The 21,221-nt window shown below is 38.1% G+C and overlaps 1 protein-coding gene across 2 annotated transcripts; it reads left to right on the top strand.

The window, feature by feature from the left end:
- Nucleotides 1-256: 256 nt before the first annotated feature.
- Nucleotides 257-19,903, top strand: LOC114368906 (MLO-like protein 10). Of its 2 annotated transcripts, XM_028326189.1 has the most exons (15): nt 257-803; nt 1,289-1,346; nt 1,538-1,755; nt 2,641-2,757; nt 16,103-16,163; nt 16,319-16,407; nt 16,756-16,830; nt 16,905-16,993; nt 17,091-17,140; nt 17,243-17,283; nt 17,360-17,533; nt 17,956-17,991; nt 18,093-18,160; nt 18,376-18,436; nt 18,982-19,903. In XM_028326189.1, the coding sequence occupies exons 1-15, from the start codon at nt 603-605 to the stop codon at nt 19,375-19,377; spliced, it is 1,734 nt and encodes a 577-aa protein (XP_028181990.1). In that variant the 5' UTR covers nt 257-602; the 3' UTR covers nt 19,378-19,903. The 2 variants fall into 2 exon arrangements, with proteins under 2 accessions (XP_028181990.1, XP_028181991.1); XM_028326190.1 differs by lacking the exon at nt 257-803 and having other exon boundaries at nt 1,287-1,346; nt 1,538-1,747.
- The last annotated feature ends 1,318 nt before the right edge of the window (nt 19,904-21,221 follow it).

Below are 21,221 nucleotides of genomic sequence, written 5' to 3'. Positions count from 1 at the left end.
TCTAAAATTAATTTTTTATTATTTTGTAATTAAAAAAATTATACTATATTTTTTGTACTAAATTTTTTATCTTTGAAACAAACTCGTTTTTAAGTGTTTGGTATTTTTTATTTAGAAAAATAGAATGTCACTTTTATAATTCACACAAATAAATATTTTCATTATAAATAAATAATTTCACTTTCATTACTGTTTTTATTTCTATACCAAGACAGACTCAAAATTTACTTCAATTATATTCGCCACAAATCAAGTTGGCAAATAACAAAAGGAACGTTATAAACGAAAAAGAAAAAATACATGCCTGCTACTCCTGCAGCACCACCAGAAGCCACAACTTTTTTTTTTCTCTCACTTCTAAGAAGAGTTCTTCTTCAATAAATGCACCCCCTTTGAGGACTTCTTCTTTTTCAATACCAACCCAGATAAGAAAAAGTTATAAAGTTATTATCTTTGTCTGTTTCAGAACAACCCAGTTAATAATATAAATAATCCTTGTTTTTGCAATATTTTTCTGAGAACCCATTTTTCATTTTCTCTCTCATCTTGTGGTGCTAGTTGTTCTTTTGAGAATAGTGGGTGTTTTTGTGCTTAAAACTATAATGTCTGTCTTAAAGTACAGAAATCTTTTTCTTTGTCTGGTTTCATGGTTGTGCTGTTGTTGTGTGGCTGTGGCTTCGAGTGAGAGTAGTATTGGTTCCAAAGACCTTGATCAGACACCAACATGGGCTGTGGCTGGTGTCTGCACTGTTTTCATCTTGATATCCATAACTCTGGAGAAAAGCCTTCACAAAGTGGGAACGGTGTGTGACCATTTTTAAACGTTTCTTTTTCTTTTTCTTTTTTTCTGATTTGTATTTGCAATTATTAGCACTGTTTCCCTGCTTATGCTTTTCACAATGAAGTTACCTGTCTCTTCTATCCTCTTGTTTGGTAAAATTTACCTTAATTTGGTCTCAATGCAATTGTTTATTTTCTTTATTTTTGTCCCTTTTGCTTCTTCTTCTCTTTTTTTTTTGTCTCTATTACTGAGGCTTTGTTCTTTGAATTTGATCCCTGAATCTTGCAGGGTTCTTGATTTTGTTTTGATTGATGTGCATTGTCTGTTCTGCCTTTGCAGTTTCAGTTTTTTTTTTTTTTTGGCTTCTGTGGAAACTCTTGTTTTTGTTGAGATTGTGTCATAATTTGATTAATTTCTGAATTTTTTTAAGTTAAGGGGTTGTTTTGATTGCGTGATCGTTGCTTGTTTTGATTTTCTTGTTTGCTAATCTCATGACTTTTTTCTCAGTGGCTAAGGGAAAAACACAAGAAAGCTTTGCTTGAGGCTTTGGAAAAGGTCAAAGCTGGTAGGAATTTTTCATTAAAGCGATTAGTTAGTTGTTATGAACTCATTCTTATCTGGTGGAGCCAAAGCAGTTTGACTCTTCATCTTGACTAAATTTTCTTTTATTGTAATTTATGTCAATAATAATAAATAAATATTAATTATAACAATTATTTCTTGAACATTTTATGTTGTTGATTTTGTCTTTGGCAGAGTTGATGGTTCTTGGTTTCCTTTCACTGCTTCTGACTTTCGGGCAGAGTTACATTGTTAGAATATGCATTCCTATGGATGTGGCAGACAAATTGTTGCCATGTCCTTATGTTGGTAACGACAAGGGATCAAGTAGTGAAGAGGAACACCGTAGGAAACTTCTTTCTTATGAACGCAGATATTTGTCAGATGATGCTACCCCTTACCAATGTAAGGAGGTAATTATGTTTCCACGCTAAGCTATTTTTAATTAAATGAAAACCTTACTCTATGCTCTTTAGTCAAAAGGGGCTTGGAGATTTTCTCTTGGTTAAACTTCCGAGTATTTCAATATCATAATTTATGTATCACTTTGCTGGTTTATGTTTACAAAAATAAACAATATTTTTTTAGTCATATTTATGTTTATCAAGAAGGATCTCGAACTTAATGATTTAGATAGAAGTATGGTACTTGATAGAACATTATGGCGGAAGTTGATCCATGTAGCCGATCCCACCTAGTGGGATAAGGCGTTGTTGTTGTTGTTGTTGTTGTTGTTGTTATGTTGTGTAACTTCTGTTATATTGTTTGATGTACATTTGTCTCATTCAAAATGCCATTAAATGTATGCTTGCTTTAGGAAAATAATACTATATTTTATGTTGATTATAGATGTTACACTCCCGTTTTCAATTAGTTAAACTTCCAAGTATTTCAACATGATAGTTTATGTAACACTTTGCAGGTGTATGTTTACAAAAATAAACAATATTTTTGTAGTCATGTTATGTTATTTCATATTGTTTGATGCACATTTGTCTCATTCAAAATGCCATCTCAGGAGTGGATTGGCTAATTGAAAACAAATGATTGGCTAATTCAAAATGCCATTAAATGTATGCTTGCTTCAGGAAAATAATATATTTTATGTTGATTTTTTAAGTGTTACATTCCCATTTTTTGTTGGGTTTCAAAGCAGAACCCTCTACAATTTCCACTTATTCTCTTCTGTCAACAGTCAGCATAATATCAAAAATTGCTTTTGCTCAATACTGCCCAACTTTATTAGCATTTTTTTTTCTCATATCAGTAGTTTCCTGTGTAATTGTTGTTGTTTACAGAGACATCAGCCACTTATATCTGGCAATGGATTGCACCAGTTACACATCCTCGTATTTTTCTTAGCAGTCCTACATGTGTTTTACAGTGCCATTACAATGCTTCTTGGGAGATTAAAGGTCTGCATGGCTCTTTCTTAATTCTTTTTTCTTTTTACAACTTCATTGCTTGAGTACTTCAGTTATTTTTCCATATCTATGCATTTTAAGGATATCTAGTTGGTAGGTGGTAACTAATCTTATGACTTCCTCTTTGCTTTGGAAAATTGGAAGCATAATGTCTGGAAGATTTAATAGTTGAAATTCCTTCAATTTACTGCTTTATAATTTTATTATTTTCTTCTAAGAGAAAAGGAAACACAATGAGTAAATTTAGTTTAAATTTAAGATATAATGGCTCAAATTATTTCCTTATCACATTTTTCTATCTCAGTTATTATTGGGTTTATTAGAGGGAGTTGAAACATAGTGGATGCAATTGTAGGTAGGTTGAAAATTGTGCTAGAGAATATAATAACAACCATATTTAAGCCAAGACCCAATTAAGGTACATCAACTTCAACATAGATAAGTCTTGAGATTGGTCACTTGCTATGTGTTAGGGATTTTTCGTATGGACAAGTGAAACCTCAAGCTTCGAAATAGTAATAGGACTTTCATCCAAGTCTCCTCTTGTACTTCCCAAATCCGGAGCTAGCACACATCAGGGTGGATGTGGCCGAAGTGGGTTCTTGGACTTTGCACGCCGACTTTGAGAGGTGCCTTTGTCAAGAGGATAAAAGGGAGAACCTGCGAAACAAAAGATTCTGACGTTCAAGTAAGTATACGAGTTAGGAGATAAAGCAAATATATGCTTAAGTATAACCTCGAGTGAGCAAAAGAGAGAAAGAGCCACAGGCTTGTTGCTCGTGTGCTGAAATGTGTATAAGCTCGAGATGTGAGCGAATGTGTTGAGGGTTTGATGGAACTTGATATTTATAGGAGTGGAGCATAGTTGCGGGTCCTTGTTTGTAGGGGTTGTTATAACCTTTGCAGATAATTCTCGGGAGCTTGTAGATAATGTTAGAGATAAATTGTATCTTATAGATAAAAACTATAAGATAATTGTACCTTATAGATAATGTGTGATTTTGTAGATAATTAATTACCTGCCAATAGATAAAGATATTCAAATATCAATAAGTTAGAGATAACCTGTTTGTTAGGGAGCTTGACTGTTAAAGGTCGAGTGTTTATGCTCCTGTTGTAGGGTCGAATGTTGTCTGACGTCAGGTGTGGTAACCTCGAGAAGTGTGAAAGAATTGCAAGTCGATGTGGCTTGTCAAGCCCCCGAGCCTGAACAAGTGTTGTCCGGGTTGCTTTTGTGAAGTTGTTTGGAATGGACATGTCTTTCGCATGTCAAGTGTGGGAGGTCTACAGATTTGATAACTCTGTCCTTTTCTGACCGTTGGAAGGTGCATTGAAGACAAATGTTACGTTCTGTTTGTTGCTGCAGACGCGCAGTACTCTTGCATACGTGTCACTTGCAAAGTGGGCATGCATTGGAGTCGGGGTGTGTGCCTAAGTGGGGGTGCGTCGTGGTGTGAAATTTTAGGGCACCACTTCAGCTTCCGCCAGTTACTGAAGAGTTTGCCTCCTTTTAAATGGAGTGACATTTGATTTCGGGTCACTGTTTTTTCTCAAAATTTCCTTGCTTCCTTGCTTTCTTGCTTATGGTTTCCCTTTTCTTCTTCGTTTGTCTCTTCAGTCTTCAAGGTATTCATTTTCTCTTATCATGTCTTCCTTCTTGTATGATTTACCATCGGCATAGGTGACAGTGATTCTAGGGGTTCAATTGAGCAACCCATTATGGACTTAGATGTCATTTCTATTAGCGGTTCCTCGTCAGAGGATACTCGTCGTGGTGCCTCCAACAGCGAGTCTTCCTTTTCGAAGAGGGTGAAGGCCTTGTGTCGGACTGGAGGGGGAACTTCTGTCCCTCGCGGGAGGACGCGGTCTTCCGCTGTTGCCTGGGAGCCTATCCCGGTTATTATGATTCTTCTCCTTTCTGCTTCTGGGGGTGTGACGAGAGGTGGTGGGGGAGATGTCAGGGCGTCTCCCCGTGTGGGACGTAACCATAGCGCTGGTCGTCATCGTCTGCCCCTGCCATCGTTGGCTATAATTGGGTGAGGGATAACGTTCTGAAATACAAGTTCTCTCTCACCTTGGCAGCGAGTGTTATTGCTCTTCAACGCTAGGTGAAATTGGCGAGACCTAAGAACTTCTGCAAGTTATCCATTCAGGCTTGTGGAAGTGATGACTTCTCGTTCTTGAGAGTGGCGTCGGGCAGTTCACCCTTCTATTTTATCTATAGGTGTTTGTTTGAGGTCTTAGGTCTCATTCTCCCCTTGACTGTTTTCTAGTGTGCTCTGCTTGAGCACTTGAATATAGTTCCTTCCTAGCTCCACCCAAACAGTTGGACAATGGTGAGAGTTTTTGAAATCTTGTATTTTTTCTTCAACATTCGGCCCAATGTGTCAGTATTCTTGTTTTTCTTCCAGATGAAATTAACTAGTAAGATTGGTTGGGTTTCCTTGAACAGTGTTTTCAAGAAGTTGTTTGAGTTTGACTCAAACATCTTTCGCCGTTTTAAGGACCATTTCTTTAAGGTCCTAGCTATTGGTGTCATGACTAATGGCTTGTCATAGGGACGGGAAGTCCTGCTTCTCATTCTACTGGCAGTTTGACCCTACCAGGTTCAAGTCGTATGACAAGGATCTGTTGACCCTTGTGGAGAGAGTCCACAAGGCTATTTTGGAGCAACTGCTGGCCTCGCTGGATGCATGAGTCATTCTGTCTCTTCCTTCGGTGAGCAATCTCCTCACCGCCTTGGATGGTAAAATGCCTAACCTTGTCTTTTGTGTCTGAGGTCGGTGTCAGCCAAAATTAACACTTGGTTGTGCTATTGTTGCTTATTTTGCAAGTATTATTGGTGACTTCGCCTGGGGGTCACTCGTGAAGCAGGTCAAACTTGCAAGTGAGATTGTGTCACCGTCTGCCACTATTGGAAAAGGGGGTCAACTTGCTGGTGAGGTCTACCCTAGTGCTATTGTTGCTAAGGTCACTCCCAGCACTCCTTCCTTTGTTTTGGCAAAGAGGAAGCGAGATGATGGTGTTGGGCTGTTCGACCGTAAGAAATCCAAGGCCCCTATGAGCCTTCGTGCCCTGAGGCAGGTTGCAGGGTTGACGTCTAGTGCGAGTTGCCCTTCTACCGGGCGTTGAGGCTCCTTCTACTGTTTCTCCTGCTCCTTCATCTCCTGTTGTTATTGTTGTTCAGGAGCGCACTTTTGTTGCTGTTGAAGTTAGTGAGTCAGCTACTTTGGCTGGTTTTGTTGTGGCGCCATCGTCCACCGCTACGGCACCTTTGTTGAGTGTCGGTGTGGTAGCCACTAGTGCTCTTACGGTGCTGCCTCTTTCCTCTTTGGCTCCAATGGTGTTTTGTTGTGGCGTCGTCGTCCATCGTCATCTTGACCTGTGAAGCTTCTCCTCTGATGGTTATGAGGAACACGTATAACTTTCACTTGATTGAAAGTCTTGCCAAATAGTATGGTGTTAGTTCGTTTTGTTGAACTTGGACCTTTGGTGGTGGTCGTCGTAATTTTTGCAAGTGAGCAGCTCAAAGGGGTACCTTGGGTTTTGTAGAAATGTGTACCAAGGGAAAATCTTGTGTTTTGCCAAAGTTCATACCAAAGGCAGACCTTTGATTTTTGGAGGAGTGCGTACCAAGGGTGGACCTTGGGTTTTGGAGAAGTACCAAGGGCGGACCTTATGTTTTTTATAGGCTTGTATTCTTGCATAGATAAAGGTTAGGAATAGAAAAGATTGGTAAGGACAAATGTCACTCACCGTGGGTGGCATGTACTGGAGATGTAGTAATGTGCTCGTGTGCACATGTCACTTGCCGTAGGGGATATGTATTGGAGACGTAGTGATGTGCTTGTGTGCACATGTCACTCGTTGTGGGTGACATGTACTGGAGTCATGGTAGTGTGCTCTTGTGTATATATCACTCGTCGCGGGTGGTATATACTGGAGTCATGGTAGTATACTCGTGTGTACATGTCAATTATGAAGTGACACGTACTGGAGGCATAATATTGTGCTCGTGCGTACATGTCACTCGTCGTGGGTGACATGTACTAGAGACTTAGTGACGTGCTCTTGCATACATGTCACTCGTTGTGGGTGACATGTACTGGAGACTTAGTGACCTACTCTTACATACATGTTACTTGTTGTGGGTGACACATACTAGAGACTTAGTGCTAGAAGGAGGACTTGCCAAGGGTGGTCCTTGGGTTTTAAGAACCTTCGAGTTATGACTATGGATGTTGTTGTGTTGATAAGAAAATTATGAAAACAGCACAGGATTCTACCCTCATATTTTTTTTTCATTTTGTTGTTGCTGGAACAATAGTCTCCTTGTCGATAGTTTCCTGACTTCAACAGGGATCATGTGTCATATGTGAGTCAGTAAAGAGTTTCGTTGGTTGTTATTTTGGGTGAACAATGGTACGCCCAGAGTATACTGAAGAACTTATCTTTCTATAGACACTTAGACTTGTTGAGTGTAGTACGTAGGAACCTGAGGATGACTCTGTTAGCTTCCCTTGTCTGACCGTTGGTCTGAGTATGTTCGAAAGAGATGACTTGGTGCTTGATGCGTAGTCTTGTCAGGAATTCTTTGTAAGTCTGAGCTTTGAATTGAGTGTTGTTGTCCATGACAATGGCGCATGGGAGGTCATACCTACAAATGAGATGTTTCCAGGTGAATTTCTCCACCTCATTGGCCCTAATTTCCCGCAGTGGTCTTGTTTCAATCCACTTGATGAAGTAGTTGATAACAACTAGTAAGTATTTTACTGCTCCTAGGGCCTTTAACAGTGATCCCAAAATGTCTATTTTCCTTATGGCAAAGGATGAAGAGAAGCTTAGACTGTGAAAATCTTGAGGCCGAAGAACTTGCCTTCCATTACCTTGAAAGTACAATTTTCAGGATTGAGGCGCATGTCATATTTGGGGAGTTTCCCGAACACTTCTTCCAGGATCGTCACATGCTAGGCTATACTTTGAGACTTGACGACCATGTCGTTTACATATACCTTGATGTTTCGTCCGATCTACTGTTTGAAGACTCAGTCCATAAGTAATAAATGTCATTTTCTTCTCGTCTGGAGGATGCATCCTAATCTGGTTGTATCCGGAGTAAGCATCTAGGAAGCTTAACACTTAGAACCCGGATGCTCCATCAACTAATCTATTGATTCCAGCAGAGGGTATGTATCTTTGGGGCACACCTTGTAGATTAGTGTAGTCGGTGCATATTCGCTTTTTGTCGTTGGACTTTTTGACCATGACGATGTTGGAACCTTTACGTTGTGATGTTGCACTCCCTGTTCAGAGCCAGGTAGAATACCTGACTTTTCTAATTAAGTTTGCATTGAGGAGTTTGTTGACTTCTTTGACGGTTTTACGTTGTTTTTCTCACATCTTTCTTTTCTTCTGTGATATCGGTTTGGCTTAGGGACACAAAGTAAGTTTGTGGAAAATTATGCTGTGATGAATTCTCGGCACGTTAGACGGCTACCAAGCAAACAAATCCACATGTCTGTATAGCACGTCGATGATGCGCCAGTGTTCATGGGTAGTGAGGTCCCTACTGATCTGCGTGCACTACCTAGGTTTGCACACACTGTCCACGAACTTGTTGGGGCATAGGGCGAGGAGCATGGAATGCAACGCTACCTCGGGGTTAAGATTTTGGATTTGGCGGTTGTGTCGCCAAATTTGTCCATGAATTTTTTTAGAGGACTTGTCGTCTGCTTGTTGCAGACTGACCAAGGCGGCCGAGGTCATACGGTGAGACTTGTTATTTGTGTACTGTGCGCAGAAGTGTTCGATAAGGGTGTCGAAGCTGTCTATAGACCTAGGTGGGTGGTCACCGTACCAGGTCAATGTTGTCCCCTTGAGTTGGGAAGACACGACATAAAATCGCGTTGTCATTAGTATAAAGGTTCGCCTAAGTTAGGAAGACATCCAGGTGCTTATCTGGATTTGTGGTCCCATCATACCACTCGAGGTTGAGTGGTTTTTACCCCATGGGTATGTCAGCCTCCATAATGTGGTCAACGAAAGGATGCTGAGGAGTAGTCCGCCTTACTGGACATCACGTTTGGGAGAGACTTAAGTCATCTAGAGTGTTGACTATGCGTTAGGGGTGTGATTCCCCTTGGAGGCGCTCATGCAATGCATGAGCAGAGTGCTCATCGCCCTGGGGACGTCTGACATGAGCCTCCAGCTGATCATGGTCAACCTTTAGCTTTGTAAAACTCCTCCTCATGGTGTCGCCCCATCTCTGCGATGTAATTTTGGAGTTGCTATAGGAGGAGGATGAAAGTCTTCAAGAGGGGTCTCGTATCTAAGGCCAAACCGAGTGCTAACCATGGATGAACAAGAGATAGTTGACGACAGACCACGGGATATGTTTTATCGCATCCCCACGATGGATGCCAAATGTACTTACCAAAATCCAGAGGTAGCACACGTCGGGGTGGACGTGGCCGAAGTGGACTTTTGGACTTCGCACATCGGCTTTAGAAGTGCCTTGTCAAGAGGACAGGAGGGGGAAGTACAAAACTGTTAGAGCAAGGAAGAGAGAAAGGTGAAGAGAGAAAGGGAGAAAGAAGTTGTACACAGGTGCATGAGAGAACAAAAGAATAATAGAGCCTTTTTCTTTAATGGAAAATTAATTCTCTCTGTTTATTCAACCACACACTCTATTTTTACAATAGAAGAGTAATTATTTATATTTACTCAACAATCCACAATTTCATTAACCCCTAATTACATTTCTGAATTATTCCTAACACCCCCCATGATTCAAAATGTAATACTCCAACAACAGACAATAACAAAGCTGGAATTACTTAATCAATCCTAAAGCTCTAGAATATTCATCATCATTCTCAGCTCCTTGAATCTGTCTATCTTCAAGGCTTTTGTGAAGATATCTGCCAACTGAATTTTTGTCTTGCAGTGAACTAACTTGATTTTTCCTTTAGTTACCTGATCTCTTAGGAAATGAAACTTAGTTTCAATGTGCTTAGAGCGACCATGAGAGACTGAATTTTTAGCAAGGTCAATTGTTGACTTGCTGTCAACCAGTAACTTTACAGCATCAGTAGTAACTACTCCCAATTCTTCTAGTAATGAGGACAGCCAACAAGCTTGACATGCTGCTGAACAAGCAGCTATATACTCTGCTTCACAAATAGAGAGTGCAACAACATCTTGTTTCTTAGAGCACCAGGAGATGGGAGCACCTCCAAACAAGAAAACATGCCCCACTGTGTTTTTTCTGTCAAGAACATCTCCACCCCAGTTTGAGTCTGAATAAGCCACAAGCTGTGGCTCAACCTTCACTTTCTGATGTGGAAATAGAACACCAAAGTCTAGTGTGCCTCTCAAGTATCTCAGTATCCTTTTAGCTGCCATCATATGTGAATGTCTTGGATCACTCATAAATCTACTGATAACTCCCACACTGAAAGTGATTCCTGGTCTGGAATGACAAATGAATCTGAGACTCCAAACAATTTGCCTATACAAGGTACAATCCACTGCAGGTTCAGTTTCACATTTACCCAATTTGCAACTCATTTCAGCTGGTGTTTTAGAGGGGTTACAATCTAGCATCTTGAATTTCTTTAGTACTTCCAACAAGTACTTACTTTGATGCATAAACAGACCACAATCATGCTTCTGAAATTCTAAGCCTAGGAAATATGACAAGACACCAAGGTCAGTCATCTCAAACTCTCCCTTAAGGCTTTCCTTCAATGCTTCAATTTCTGATGCACTACTCCCTGTGATGAGTAGGTCATCAACATATAGACAAATGTAGAGATTCCCAGCTTTCTGACTCAATTGCTTTACATACATACCATGCTCAACACTGCATTTATGAAATCCTGTCTTGGCCAAGAAGGAATCAATCCTCCTATTCCAAGCCCTAGGAGCCTGTTTTAGGCCATACAAGGCTTTCTTCAATCTCAGTACCTTATCCTCACTCCCTTTATTTATGAAACTAGGGGGTTGTGTAACAAAAACTTCTTCTTCTAAGGGGCCATTAAGGAATGCTGATTTTACATCAAGTTGCCACAATATCCATCGTTTCCAACTTGCTAGGGCAACTAGTAATCTTATTGTTTCAAGTCTAGCCACTGGGGCAAAGACCTCTGAGTAATCCAGTCATTCCTTCTGCATGAAGTCCTTAGCAACAAGTGCTTACCTATAGTACCATCAGGCTTCAATTTTATTTTGAAAATCCATTTGACAGCTATTGGAGTTTTCTCTGTTGGGAGTGACACCAACTCCCAGGTATTATTTTTTTCTATTGACTTGATTTCTTCTAATATAGCATCCCTCCAAACACTGCTTGTGATAGCTTCTTCAAAGCTCACTGGTTCTGTATCAGCCAGTAATGCCATGTGTTGAACCAAATCTCCATCCTTTGAGATTGCATTATCTGGATATACTTCAAAATCTCTGAGTCTAGCTGGTAGATTCCTTTGTCTTTGAGGTCTGGCTTCATCAATCTGGAATTCCTCAGTACCATTGATTATATCCCAAACATTCTCAGTTGTGTTTTCATCTTCCCATTCAAACTGTAAACTACTGACAAAGGTGAGCCTTTCTTGAGATTTTTCCCAGTTCCATGCTTGTGTCTCATCAAAGTGAACATCTCTGCTGAACACTACTTCATTCTTCTTAGGATTATATAATTTGTAGGATCCAGTAGAATTATACCCTACAAATATCATAGCTTCACTTTTGTCATCCAGTTTCTTTCTCTTCTGATCTGGTATGTGCCTATAACACAAGGATCCAAAGATCCTAAAGTGCCTCACAGAGGGTTTTACTCCAGACCATGCTTCCTCAGGTACCTTGCCATCAAGCTTTTTTGTAGGACACCTATTTAAAACATATACTGTAGTTGTGGCTGCTTCAGCCCAGAAACTGTGTGGTAACTTCTTACTTCTGAGCATGCTTCTTATCATGTTTAAAATGGTTTTGTTCCTTCTTTCTGCAATTCCATTGTGTTGTGGTGTGTATAGGGCTGTGACCTCATGCACAATGCCCTGGTCCTTGCAAAAATCCTCAATCTCTTTTGAGGTAAATTCTCCACCCCATCAGTTCTGAATATCTTGATGCATTTACCAGACTGTTTTTCTACCAGTGCTTTGAAGTTTTTGAACACTGAAAATACCTCACTTTTGGGTTGTATTGGATAGATCCATATCTTTCTAGTTAGATCATCAATGAATGTCACAAAGTATTTGCTCCCTCCCAGTGATGGGGCATCAAAGGGGCCACATACATCAGAGTATACAATGTGGAGTAAGTCATTGGCTCTAGATGGTGTGAAATTACTGAAAGAGTTTCTAGGTTGCTTACTGATTAAGCAACTATCACAGACTTTACTAGGAATCTGGATTGCAAGTAACCCTAGAACCATCTCCTTATTTCTAAGCATGCTCAAATCCCTGAAATTTAAATGCCCTAGCCTCAAATGCCTTAGCCAAGTATCTTCAGCTAGGATTTCTGCAGTCATACACTGAGATTCTAGATTTCTAAGACTTACCTGGAATGTTCTGTTAGATGCCATTTTTGTTCTTATCACCATTTTCTCAGTTACTGGCTCAAAAATTGCAAGGTATCCATTGTGTATGTCAATGTGGAATTTCTTTTCCACCAGTTGACCTAAGCTGATGAGGTTGCTCTTCATGTTGGGCACATAGAGACATTCTGATAGTATAGCACTACTCCCATCATCTCTTTTAATCAGAACTTCACCAATTCCCTCTGCTTGGATTACCCTGTTGTCAGCAAACCTCACAGTGCTCTTCTTGGTTTCATCAAGATTCACAAACCAATTATTGTGTCCTGTTATGTGACTCGAGCTTCCTGAGTCAATGTACCATCTTTCATCATCTTTGGGATTATGGTTTGTGACCATCATGAGCATAAGAGGTTTTTCCTCTAAATTTGTCTCAGTACCTTCCTTAGCTAAGTGTGTTTCCTCATGATGCTTCCCATGATTTTCATTCTGAGCTGGGGGTGTTGTGCATTCAGCGGAGAAATGTCCAATCTTGTTACAATTGAAACATTTGAGATTCTTTCTATCAACCATTTTCCTTCCTCCACGCCATTTACTGGAAGTTCCCCTTTTATTTGAGCTTTCTGGTCGATCTTGATCACTTCTTTCTTGGTCTTGAGAGAAATTCTGGGAATTTTTGAAGCCACCACCTCTCTGGTCTCTTCCCCTACCTCGATTCCTGAAACTGGATCTTCCTCCATAACCACCTTTCTTGGAGACCGTAGCTTGTAGAACCTGGTCACCAGACCTTGCCATTGATCTCTCCATGAGTCTTTGCTCATGAGCCTCGAGTGAGCCTTGCAACTTTTCAACCTTCAAGATTTCTACCTTCTTGGACTCTTCGATTGCCACGACAATGTGGTCGAAATTTGGGGTTAGGATTCTCAAGATTTTCTCTACAATTGATTGATCAGTGATCGTTTATCCACAAACCTTCATCGCATTTGTGTGACTTATGATCCTATTGAGGTAGACAGCAATTCTCTCGTTTTCCTCCATCTGCATCAACTCATATTGACGACGAAGGGTTTGTAATTTCACCTTTTCAGCTGTTCCGCTCCTATGTTACACCTTTCAAGAATCTTCCACGCCTCTCGCGAATTGCTAGCCGTTGAGATTTTCTGTAAGTGTGCTTCATCGACGCACTGGTGGAACAACACCATCGACTTGCAATCTTTCATCTTGTTTTTCTTGTGCGCCACCTTCTGCTCCTCCGTAGCTCCATCGGGAAGCGCCGACAACCCTTGTTCAACGATATCACTTACATCTTGACTCCCCAAGATCGCCTTCATCTGAATTTGCCAACAATCCCAATTCTTTCTGTCCAGGATTGGTAGGTTTCCGGGGAAGGTCGTCATCGATTGCTTCATGCTTCCAATGATTGTTGCAGCGGAGTTGAACCAGTGGCTCTGGATACCACTATGTTGGAGCAAGGAAGAGAGAAAGGTGAAGAGAGAAAGGGAGAAAGTTGTTGCACTAAGTTGTACACAGGTGCATGAGAGAACAAAAGAATAATAGAACCTTTTTCTTTAATGGAAAATTAATTCTCTCTGTTTATTCAACCACACACTCTACTTTTACAATATAAGAGTACTTATTTATATGTACTCAACAATCCACAATTTCATTAACCCCTAATTACATTTCTGAATTATTCCTAACAAAAACAAAGGACTTTGACGCTCAAATAAGTATATGAGTTAGGAGATAAACCAAGTATATGCTTAAATATAAACTCGAGTGAGCGAAAGAGAGAGAGGCATAGGCTTATTGCTCGTGTGTCGAAGTGTGTGTAAGCTCGAGATGTGAGCGAATGTGTTGAGGGTTTGATGGAATTTGATATTTATAGGAGTGGAGTGTAACTGCGGGTCTTTGTTTTTAGGGACTGTTATAACTTTTGCAGATAATTCCCGGCCTATAAATAATAGTCGAGAGCTTGTAGATAATGTTACAGATAAATTGTAGCTTATAGATAAAAACTAGAAAATAATTGTACATTGTAGTTAATGTGTGGCTTTGTAGATAATTAACTATCTACCAATAGATAAAGATATTCAAATATCAATAGATTAGAGATAATCTGTCGGTTAGGGAGCCCGACTGTTAAGGATCAAGTGTCTGCGCTCTTATTGTAGGATTGACGTGGAGGGTTAATACGTGTCCTAGAGCGTCATGTAGGATATATATATATATATAGTTTTGCTGATAAAAAAAATGTAGGATGTCACATGTATTTTGTAGGTCTTGAACAGTACACCTCCCAAAGGACTAATGTTTATCCTGACAATTCTAATTAAAGGGCTAAGGTTTTGTTAAAAGTATTTTCTCAAAGGTTTGTTGTGAACAATTTAGAGAACAATGAACAATGAAACATAATTAAAGAACTAATATGAGAATAAAAGTAATGTAAATAGAGGGGCAAGAGAATGATCGCAGTATTGTGAGAATCAAGAGGTTTGAACAACCATGGTTGGACTTGGTTGCCCCTTCTGTCAATATAATAAACACAATTAATCTGATTATTTATGTTATTTATCCCCAATTCACAAATATATTCTTTGAATATAATAATTAATGAGTCCAATTGGTATTGACCTATGTCTAGCAATAATCCCAATTAGGTACTCTTCTCAGTTTCAAGAACCAAAAGAGTGTCTTTCAACTAAGCTAACGGTTCCTATGATCAAGTAAAACAAGCATTAAGAATAGACGAAGAATAATAAAAGCATAAACAATTATATTAAATAGAGAATTACATGAAATTAGGTTAAGCCGTTTCCAACCCGATAGATGAGGAGATTAGCTGCTCGTAATGTGAGTACAATGACTAATAGAAATCATACAATGAATTCAAACTAAAAGCCTAGGATTGATACTCTCTATCTCATAGAACAAAATTGCTTCAATTCGTGCCAAGAGCACTTTTCATTTGTGCACCAGGTTTTTATAAACTGCTATGGGCATGGGCCTGACACGACTCTCTCGCTTAAGCGTGGGTATAGCCTCACTTTAGCGAGACTCTTTGATTCAAAGTGATCTAGCTACTGTCTACTGGCGCTTAAGTGCACACAATGTAGCATTTAAGCGAGGCCTTTGTGAATTCCCTAGCTTTGGTTTCCCTCACTTAAGCGCCCCGGGTAGGCTTAAGCGAGGACCTTCAGTGGTTTCAAGTGTGCTTTCTGGTTGAAATCTCTTAAGCGCATAACATATCATGCTTAAGCTAGCCCGGCTTCATCGATCAGCTTCTAAATCCTCTCGCTCAAGCGCCCAAAGAGGCTCGCATGAGCGAGGCTTGTCGGTGGTTCCTCAAAATCCATTTGTCTTGACTCGCTAAAGCGCACAACAAGCCGCGCTTAAGTGAGCAAATCTCCACTTACGATTTCTGACTCAATTCCTGCAAAACTCCATAAAAACATCAAGAAATCCTAACAATTTAACAACCTAACCTAAGGTATCTACGTGTAATTCCTTATTTTATGCTAACTTTGAGTCAAAACAAGACTCAAGGTATAAAAAATGCTATATAATTGCTTCAAATCATGTGTAGAATTAAGGCGTATTTGGCGATTATCACTATGAGATGGTCAAAGATAGAAAATGTTTTTGCTCCCAAACTTTTACTGTGATTAGATTTTTGAGTCTTTGACTATATATTGGTCTGTTAATATAATTCTGGAGCTGTGTCATGTCCTTTTTGTGTTCATAGATAGTGAAGACTGAAGAGTTGGTACCTTACTATGGTGACTGCATATTTTTTTTTTTGTGCAGATTCGTGGATGGAAGGCATGGGAGGCGGAGACTTCATCTCATGGGTACGAGTTCGCCAATGGTATGATGTCCAATGATGTATTTAACTGTTTTTCTTCTTTGGGAGTAAAAATAACTAGTTCCTTAATGTTACTAATAAGTATACCAATTTAATTTACTTTGAAATGCTGCTACATACAATCTCATGCCAATATTGGGAATTTACTATGCCTGCAGATCCTTCAAGATTCCGGTTGACACATGAAACATCATTTGTGAAAGCTCACGCTTCTTTTTGGACAAGATATTCAATCTTCTTCTATATAGTAAGACTCGTTTTACTAATCTGCTATGTTTTCATTTTATATTTGGCTGAGGTTGAGGACTTGATTTAATCAACAAGTTATAGGTGCAAGATCCCATGCCTTTTGTTGGAACCGTCATAGACATGTAAATTTGTTAAAGAAAAAGAACAATGGTACTTTAGTGGTATTGTTTGAGGTATATAGCTCAGAAAATTTGGATAGTGAAGTAGAACAACTAATGGATTCACTACTGCATTTTTTTTTATATCATTAGTAATAAAATGCCTTTTATTTACTACTTGAATTAAGTTTATCATGCTCTTTTTAAATTAACCTCTTGTACCATGTCTTCAATGTTGCCAATTTCAGGGATGCTTCTTTAGACAATTTTATAGGTCTGTAGGCAAGGCTGACTACTTGGCTTTGCGCAATGGATTTATCACGGTGAGTCCTACTCCACAAGACATGTTCTTTAACACTGAATTTGCTTCCCTCTTTTGACAGTGCATTATGTGTAGGTTCACCTGGCTCCTGGAAGTAAATTTAACTTCCAAAAGTATATCAAAAGATCCTTGGAGGATGACTTCAAGGTAGTTGTTGGAGTCAGGTAACACTCTTCTACACATGCATCTGTAGCATCTTATCATCTATGATTTTTCCAATGGTATCTTGTTTGACATATATTCTCACTATTTTGTTGACAGTCCTGTCCTCTGGGCATCGTTTGTTGTTTTTCTGCTCCTAAATGTTAACGGTGAGCAACTATTTTCGTAGTGAAGTCCTATGGAATTCACAATTCTTCAGTTGAATATTCAGTTAAAGAATAACAGTTGGTTAATCCTGAATAAATTTCCAGGATGGCATGCTATGTTTTGGGCATCCTTAATTCCTGTTGTGGTAAGTATTCTGTTCCCTATATATAGTATGTAGAGTGTTTAGGACCTACAATTATAAACCGTTTAATTGATTGCAGATAATTTTGGCTGTTGGAACAAAACTTCAAGCTGCACTGGCAAACATGGCTATTGAAATTACAGAAAGACATGCTGTTGTCCAAGGGATTCCTCTTGTTCAAGGCTCAGACAGATATTTTTGGTTTGGTCGGCCTCAATTAGTTCTTCATCTTATCCATTTTGCTTTGTTCCAGGTATTCAATTTGTTTCCTTTAAGCCGAATCATTAACAAATGTTTAGCAGATGGAACAGACAACACATGTATATACAGTTCTGGTTTAGAATTGAAAATGCAACTTTACCAGAAAGCAAATGAACATAGCTAATGATATAAACATATGTTTACCTTGAAAACTCTTCTGCATGATCAGGAAAATTTGCCAGTTTCAAATAGCGCTTTAAAGTAAATAATTTTTATATTCTGACTTTAATTAAAAAAAAATAGTTCATTTACATTATTTAAGATATGTTGACGGATTTGCTATTAAATAAATAGTATAATATTTCCTAGCTGACTTTAATTAAAAAATAGTTCATTTAGTGAGAAAAACTTTGCTGTAGTTTTGAATTTTAAGTTTTTAATGTTTGTTCCTAACTGATTTGTTTTTTCTTGCAGAATGCGTTCCAAATAACATATTTCTTGTGGATATGGGTACTGACCGCTATTTGCACCTTGATCTTAAATAATGTCTTTTTCTGGCCTATATAGATCTTGGTAAATGGCTAATAAATGAATGGTTTCTTGATTTCCAGTATTCTTTTGGGCTGAGAAATTGTTTCCATGCTGACTACAAGCTTGCAGTAGTGAAAGTAGCTTTAGGGTAAGTGTTGGATTTAAAATTCTCTTTTGCGATAAAATGGCATGCCTAAAGTATTCATTTCATACTTCAATTTAGCTGGTATTTTTATACGAGCACGCAATTGGTTGAGGCTATAACTGCTAAACAATAGAAAAGGGGACTCCTCCAGCATTAATGTGATTGAAGCATTTGACATTGCCATAAACTAATCTGATGAATTCTCATGTCGTTTGAAGGCTTGGGGTGCTATGTCTCTGCAGCTACATCACCCTTCCATTATATGCTCTTGTTACTCAGGTAAACTTTTTTTTTCCTTCTGATTTTGTTCTATTTGATCAGAGCCATTCTAATGCTTTGATTGATGTTTTTTCAGTGAGCATGAACTAAACAGCGATCAGTATTAATACAAATGTTTTGCTTTGTGAGATGAATGACTAAATTCCAATAATTAATTTCTATAAGAAAACCGAGGACAGATGCAAGTAATTCCAGGTTGATGAGGGCCAAAGCTCATTAAGCTCAAAGAATAGCAAAGGACTTCCATGAAAATAACCCATTTTATTAATATGATGAAAGATACAATTATAGTGTGTGAATTCTCTATTTATAGAGCTTATTAGAGACTAATAACAACCTAACTAACAAATCTTAATAATTCCTGATTCCCCTGAAACATTTAGGATAAATCCTCCTTATTCATAGAGCTTATTAGAGCCTAGCCATTCAGATGGTATTTTACAAAATTTGATTTTCATGATGCAATCGTCATTTCCCTTTATACTTACAAGTTACTAAGATTTCTAGGTGAATTAATTGACTATGATCATGGTAAACACCTGCAGATGGGCTCAAGAATGAAAAAATCAATATTTGACGAACAAACATCGAAGGCGTTGAAGAAATGGCACATGGCTGTGAAAAAGAAGCAAGGAGTGAAACTTGGAAATTCCAAGGTGCGAGCCATGGATGGAAGCAGCACTGATTCAACAATACACTCTTCTGGCCCCACACTACACCGTTACAAAACTACCGGTCACTCAACTCACTTCGTATCAAACTACGATGACCAAGATGATTACCATTCTGATACCGAGTTGTCTTCCATTTCACCAACACCAAACTTGATAGTAAGAGTGGACCATGATGAGGAAGAAGCAAAAGAAAATGAACACCACCCAACAGCCAACAATCAAGAGGCCCCTTTACATTTGTCAAGCCTGGAAAGAAGCATGAAATAGCATCAGAAGTTACTCCATTCAACCATTCTTTGTTCTTTTACAGCTTTCTAGATATTGTTATACTTGATCATGATATAGTCAGTTTTGTACATTCTTGTTCTTAAAAACACTTGCCGGGCATTGGAAACTTTTAAGCTTGCTCAAAATCATGCTTATAGCCTTATTATATTGCTTTGATTCGTGTGCTTGAGCAAAAGGATCGTTAGGAACAATTAGAGGACAGAATTGTTAGGTATATTATGTGTTATATGTTGAAGGGTATATGTAAATCCCAATTATAATATAAGCTTTTTGGCCAAGTAGAGCATATAGAAGAATATACATTCAGTTACACCGGCTCTGTAGGTTCTGCAATATTCTTACATTGTATGATTCCCGGTTCTTGAATTTGTTGATTAAACCTGGGATGAGAAGGTTGAGGTAAGAGCTGCAGTTTATTTTTATTTTTTGTGTTATACGAGTTGGTCAACTGATCGAGAATCTATTATCTATTACTGTACGTATCTAATAAAATCTAACTCTTATCTATGTTTTGTTACTAAAATAGAACATAAAAATCATTTCAAACTTAAGGTTATGTTTCGTAAAATTATTTAAAAAGTTAATTGAAAGTTGGAAAATTAATTGGTAGTTAAAATGTTAGTTTATTAAATTATAAATGTTTGATGACAGAAAAAAAAAGTATATTATTTATTTAAAAATGATAACTAAGAAATTTAATAAATATATGAAGAATAAAAATGAAAAAAAATATTAAAAATTAATATTTTAAAAATAATAATTTAAATAACGTTTAAAAATGTTAAAAATTATTAAAAATAACTTGTTTATTAAGTTGTCAAATAAATTTTTTAATTAATAAAAAAATTTAAAAATTAACTATGACTTAAAAAATATCACAACATGTCACATTTAAAGTCAAACTAGAAAATATATTTTAGAAACAAACATAATAAATCATATTTCATAAAAAAAAATCATTTTATTAAATATAACATAATATAAAATAACGCAAGCAAGTCAAAGTTTTAAAAAATAAAATAAAATGGACAATGAGGGAGGGGAAGATTAGACAACTCTTGAGGGACCAGAGCAGAGCTTATGGTTTAGAAAGGGTGACGGGATTTGGCGGTGGTGAGTGCGGTTCGTATGGTTCGTGCGTGGTGCGGTGATAGCTTGTGATGATGCAGTGATTTGTATGAAGACCAAATGGACGATATTTTTTGCAGAAATAAAATTCAAACTTTGTTAACTTTTAGGAGAAGGAAAAATAAATTTTAATCTTTATAGGTTTCATGCATGGTCTAAATTTCCTTGTTTCGTTTGTTCATTTACTTTTGGTTTGATTTCTTACCATTTTTACTTCCTTCACCAGTATTATTATATAATTATAATAACACAAGAAACGAGGTGCTCGTTAGCGTGTCGTGGAGCAAAAATATGATATGTGCGCACTATGAAGAAACTACGTCACGTACCAATTGTATGCATCGATGTTAATTTGTTGCTCCTCTTTGGCCGTTTATTCTTTTTCAGAAATTTCGATCTCCTTTCTCCTAATGCTTCCTTTGTGTTGAAAACACTCGCAAAAAGAATAACCTTAGATCCCTCTCACGATATTTTCCAACTCCAAATCATTATTTCCCTGTTCTATTTATAGGCACGATATATAAATCGCAATGATATATATACTACGTACCTAAATGGTGAAATTCAAAAATTGAACTTGAGTCATGATATAGTTGTCATGAGTGGAAGATCAACCAAAGTCAGCCATCCTCTGTTAATTTTCAATCTGTAACGCTTAAACAAGAACTTATTGGTCCAAGAATAATATAGGTTTT

The sequence above is a fragment of the Glycine soja genome, chromosome 9 (genome assembly GCF_004193775.1).
Source record: "Glycine soja cultivar W05 chromosome 9, ASM419377v2, whole genome shotgun sequence".
Classification (NCBI taxonomy): domain Eukaryota; kingdom Viridiplantae; phylum Streptophyta; class Magnoliopsida; order Fabales; family Fabaceae; genus Glycine; species Glycine soja.
Note: the sequence above shows the minus strand (reverse complement) of the source record. Positions and strands in the feature narration are given on the sequence as shown.

Excerpts from the sequence above, each read along its gene's own strand:
- LOC114368906 (XM_028326189.1), top strand. The coding sequence starts at position 603 with ATGTCTGTCTTAAAGTACAGAAATCTTTTTCTTTGTCTGGTTTCATGG. Across the intron at positions 1,756-2,640 it reads CCCCTTACCAATGTAAGGAG|AGACATCAGCCACTTATATC; the intron begins GTAATTATGTTT and ends TGTTGTTTACAG. Across the intron at positions 18,161-18,375 it reads GTAGTGAAAGTAGCTTTAGG|GCTTGGGGTGCTATGTCTCT; the intron begins GTAAGTGTTGGA and ends TGTCGTTTGAAG.